The following is a 5,312-nucleotide window of genomic DNA, read 5'->3' as shown; positions in this document are numbered from 1 at the left end:
AACTACCTACTACTACCTACGCACCAGACCGACGAACGACCCGTCCGACGACAGTGCGACCGCGTCGTTTGACGCTCTTCTGCGGGGCGACCTGTCATCGACGGTGTCACCCGTGTTCAATTAATCATAAAACGGACCTAGTGCGAGACGGTATGTAATATTGATTAAGCTCTATATTCAATTCATATTCAATTCATCTAACTTTATTTACACTTAAGGAAGATATAATTTACAAGATCAAGAGTTACACAAATTAATTAACAAAGCTAATTAATTATATTAAAAATAAAAATAAAATCTATAAGACGGTAATAAGAGAATGAAATAACAACTCAGGAGTGTTCAGTCGGTCTTACCTTTACATAGCCCTTCTACAACTATGTCCTGTTTCCGAAAGTGGAATTCATCATTGTGTCTCTTGCCATTGGAACGCATGCCAAAAGAGACCCGCGGAAAATTGGATAAAATGGTGGGAGAATGTACAAATCTAAGAGAAATCGTGCAGTCTTTGCTTCAGAACGGCTGCCAAAAAAGTGGCCAGGGAAAATGGAAAATGGTGGTCCTGAGGAAATTTTTACAACTACAACAAGAGCAATCGGATGATAGCAAACCTCCGCCACAGCCGTAACGTTCCCCAAAATTTAAATAAAAAATCCGATCAAAATCCGCTCCGGAGCTTTTTTGATGATTTCCTGTTAGACAGAGCAAACAAACAAACAAAAAACAACAAGGAAACAAACTACAGGGAATGTCCCTTGGCGGACGGTAACTAGAGAAATCGATGGGCATCGTGGCGCGCGTGGCTATAACCTGCGATTGAACCTGTGTTCGCAGACCATGTTCCGCTACTCCACACACACACGCGCACACACACACTAGTCACACACACCACACACACACACACACACACACCACACACACACACACAATCACACGCCACACGCACACGCCCACACGCACACGCACACGGCGCGCGCGCGCGGCAGCTGCCGATGATAATTAACTGTCTCCTGGATCTAATTACCGCGTGATGACAAAGATTAGAGTGAAGAGGCGAAGAGCTCTGTTACTCTCTGTACCGTTAATGAGGTCCTCGCGTGCCAACTCGTGACTGGTGTAAAGTAACAGTACCTATCGTACAGTGTACTGCTTACTGCAGTATTGTTACACATTGTACTGATAAATGCCCTATCGTGCCAGTGTACTTGTACTGAGCCTACTGTACACAATATATGTACCATGTACATGTATCGCTGTACGGTGTACTATACTTATCGTACATTTGCTACTGTACTGCAGTACTGATAACACATATTGTACCATGCTACTGTATCGTGTACTGTATACATATCGTACATTGGTACCTGTACTGCAGTACATGTTACACATATTGCTACCATGTACTGTATCGTGTACTATTACTTATCGTACAGTGTACTGCTACTAGTATACTGTACACATATTGCCCACCAATGCATGTACTGTTCATGTACTGTATACCTGTCGCTACAGTGTACTGTTTACTGAATACTGTATACATATCAATTGAGTACATAATTAGAGACCTACCGTACAGTGTATCCTAGCTGCTACTTAGATTCTGGGTTCCTATTTGCAGCATTATATTACTAACGTTTTGGGCTTATTGTTGCGACCGTGTATTGACTTAGTACTATATGTACTATCGTGCAGTATACTGCTACCAACTAGGTATAATTGGTATCGTATAACGTGGTGAGGTTATGTTTACAAATGTGCAGGTGCAAATTGTTTGCGTTCACCTTACAGTTTTACTGTACGTACTGGGCTAGATGCTTAGTTGCTGCACACACTACCATCCTCGCTAAGCCGCGCCCCACGTAGCGCCATCTGCGTACTGTTTGAGTCATGGGGCGTTAAATTCCCGGGGTGCGCGTGATAGGGGGATGCGATCCTCCCCCGCCCCTTGAAGGAGGGGGATGGCCTGTACAAATATCCCCCCTGAGATTCAAAAAAAAAACTCCTTACCTCCGTGCCCCACTTGAAAAGTTCAGCTATTAATGATAATTGGAGACATTGGGCAGACCTAAATCGTTCAATTACTGCGACGGGCGTGTACAGCGTCGTGCGGGAGGGCGTCAGGGGGTCCGGACCCCCTCCCTTCTGTCGCGCAAGAAAACGCCATCTGAGGGCGGCGTCTTAATTTCAAAACATTTCCGGGGGAGGGCCCCCAGACCGTTTGAGGGGACTTCGCGTGATCATCCCCCCCCCACTCTCGGCTACGCGATTCGCCCCTGGTTTGGCAGTCGTAGAATGCCTACTAGACCACAGGCCACTTTATATATATATATATTTATATATATATATAGTATATATATATATATATATAAGCCGTTCATAATAGAGGCTTTATTATGGACTCCTTGCATTATATTGTGTGTGTAGATTGCGCGGGGTGCGTTTATGGCGGTGACTGTAAGCTGAATTGCCCTTCGAGATGCCTGTTGCGAGTGACGGCACAAGAGATTGAAGAGACGCGGTCGAATACTAAAATTGCTATTTTTTCCTCTAACTTAAAAATTCTTCTTCACTTCACATACCTTTTATCTCAACTTCCTCCTACAACTAACGAGACTTGCGATTCGTCTGCCTACAAGGCTGGCCAGCACGGCGCGGCGGCCACGCATCGACTCGGCGGCGGTGCGAGAAGTCCGCGCTCGAAGAAGCCAGCGCGGAATTCGTACGACGGTTCACGCCAGCACGCAGCCTTGAGCGCGCTCGAGCGTGATGTTCGAGCGCACGCACTACCCGTACGGTCCCCCATGTGCGCGACGGAGCTGACCGCCAGCAGGCATCAACCTCTCTAGCCGCAAGGCGCTGGTGGTGCAGGTTCGTGCCGGGCCGCGCCTCCTCTTCCTCTGCGTCCGCGCTTCCTCTTCCTTCTCAGTCCGGCTTCCTATCGGAACCTTGAATAGGCTCCTCCCTCCTCCCTTCAGCCCCTCCTTCCTTCCTTCGGGTTTTCCCGCGGCTCCTCCCTCCTCCCTCAGCCCCTCCTTCCTTTCCTTCGGGTTTTCCCGCGGCTTCCTCACCTCCTCCCTCACCCCTCCTCCTTTCCTTCGGGGTTTTCCCTCGCGGCCTCCTCCCTCCTCCCTCAGCTCTCCTTCCTTTCGGGTTTTCCCGCGGCTCCTCCCTTCCTCCCTCAGCCTCCTCCTCCTTCGGGTTCTCCGCGGCTCCTCCCTCGGCCTCGGCCCCTCCTTTCCTTCGGGTTCTCCACGACTTCTCCCTCCTCCCTCAGCTCCTCCTTCCTTCGGGTTCTCCCACGACTCCTCCCTCCTTCCGCTGGTACCACCGTCCTCCCTCGCTGCCTCCCTCCTCATCTGGCTCCTTCTTTATGAACTCCACCTCCTCTTGATTATCCCCTCAGAGTCGCCCTCCTCTAAGCTTCCCTCCACCGGAGCAACTCCCACAAGCGGCTTCCTTTCTCCAGGCTCGCACCTCTTTCTAGGGCTTCCCGTTCCCGCTGGTTCTTCTCCTTCTAGCTCCACATTCCTACCGACTTTTTCTTTTTCATATCTACCCTTACCTTTCCCGTCAAGCGAGCCCCGATCTTGGCACAAGTGCAGTCAGTATTGACACCGCTGTCCTTGGCCACGGCGCATCCTAAACCCTTTGTACATTCTAGACACCTCACGTCCCACCGCCCACTGCCCCAGGTGCTAGTCACCCACACGCTTTCCCACCATATCCATCTCGCCCACCCTAGCAATTAGGCAGCGGACGCCACAGCCAGGATGCTAGTCCAGCCCACACGCTCCCACCATTCCCATCCTCACGCCGCCTACGCAATAGTAGCTGGGAACGACCACAGCCCCAGGATGCTAGTCACCCACACGCTCCCACCATTCCATCTCACCACCCTAGCAATAGTAGCGGACGCCACAGCCCCAGGATGCTAGTCACCCACACGCTCCCACCATTCCATCTCACCACCCTAGCAATAGTAAGCTGGACGCCAAGCACGCCATGGATGCCTAGTCACCATCAACGCTCCCACCATTCCATCTCACCACCCTAGCAATAGGGAACAGCCCCGACTCCCCCGACCAGGGCCCCGCACCGCCGCGCACCCTGCCGGTGACGACGGGAGACTACGCGGGGTGGCCTGGCCAGTACGTCGACGCCGGCTACTACAAGTCACAACAGGTGACCTCGTCCACGCAGCTCGGCTATGCCGCCTACGCGCAGCACGGCTACGGCGTCGGCGTCGGCGACGGTGACGAGGATGCGTGCGGCATGCCGACGCCGTGCGCGCAGCGAGCGTCGCGACCGCCCGTCGGCCACAGAACGCACGAGTACAACCACCAGCACAGCGCATGCGCCGAGGTCCTGCCGTGAAATCCGGTCGCCCGCCCATCCACCGTCCTCACTGATCGTTAAGTTGAAGATGACGTCGGTGCGTGGGTTGTGAGGTTTCCTGTCTCGGGGATTGGCGCCGGTGAGGACATATTGGGTGTTGGCTACGCCGAAGATGCTGGCACGAGTCTTGTGAGATTTTCTCTTGTGCTTCTGTGATGGTGTTGCAGAGACGGAACGAGGTATTGGGTGTCACGTAAGAAGGGTGATGTGCGAAGTGCTTACTATGGGATACGCCTTCCCCCCCTCCCCCCATCCGTGCACTCTCTTCGCGGGTAGAGGGTCGGATAATGGGTGTCAGTTAAGAGGGGTGATGTGCGGAGAGTACCTGAGGTACCGCGCTCCCCGCTCCACGCACATACACGATCCTGTTCATCGTTGGTAAGAGAGGGTAGGTTGTCTGTGACTGGGTGTGTGCTGTATTTCGTACATCCACTGTCGCTGCAATAGTGATCATGTTCATACGCACAGTGCCAGCTCATCGCAAGGCTACTAATAAGTTTACACGTGAAGACGAATGCTAAGGTTCGATTCTCAGCTATATAGGAATAGTATGTGACTACTAGAACAGTAAGTAGATGTGTACGGGAACACGTAAGATTTAGTGTATTCGATAAGCTATTGAACCCCATGTGCGTGCCATTACAGAGCCGCTCGTTATAGAGGGGAGGGATCGTAGAAAGGTGTCGTAAGCACCTTCATTCATAGTCATCCCTGGTCGAACGCATTCGACACTGGCGCCATCATGTAATTTTGCGAGTCGTGTGGTGTCAATGTGATAGTAACAATACGCGCGATTTATACAGTCGGGCAAGAAAAATATCAAGAGTCAGTTTAAATGCTTACGTTAACGGGCCCCTGTCTAGATAAGTACCCGATCTAAGCATAATCGTGTATATGTATACGATATAGGGCAGTCG

At 51.4% G+C, this 5,312-nt stretch overlaps 1 protein-coding gene across 1 annotated transcript in view; it reads left to right on the top strand.

The window, feature by feature from the left end:
• The window catches only part of LOC106812886 (retinal homeobox protein Rx-like), a 21,773-nt gene extending 17,399 nt beyond the window's left edge, over positions 1-4,374 (top strand). Inside the window, exons 4-5 of the mRNA XM_014816885.1 lie at positions 1,761-1,795; positions 4,055-4,374. Of these exons, the coding sequence (XP_014672371.1) occupies positions 1,761-1,795; positions 4,055-4,374 (355 nt within the window). The remainder of the gene's footprint in view (positions 1-1,760; positions 1,796-4,054) is intronic.
• The last annotated feature ends 938 nt before the right edge of the window (positions 4,375-5,312 follow it).

The sequence above is a fragment of the Priapulus caudatus genome, unplaced genomic scaffold, assembly GCF_000485595.1.
Source record: "Priapulus caudatus unplaced genomic scaffold, Priapulus_caudatus-5.0.1 Scaffold697, whole genome shotgun sequence".
Lineage (NCBI taxonomy): Eukaryota > Metazoa > Priapulida > Priapulimorpha > Priapulimorphida > Priapulidae > Priapulus > Priapulus caudatus.
Note: the sequence above shows the minus strand (reverse complement) of the source record. Positions and strands in the feature narration are given on the sequence as shown.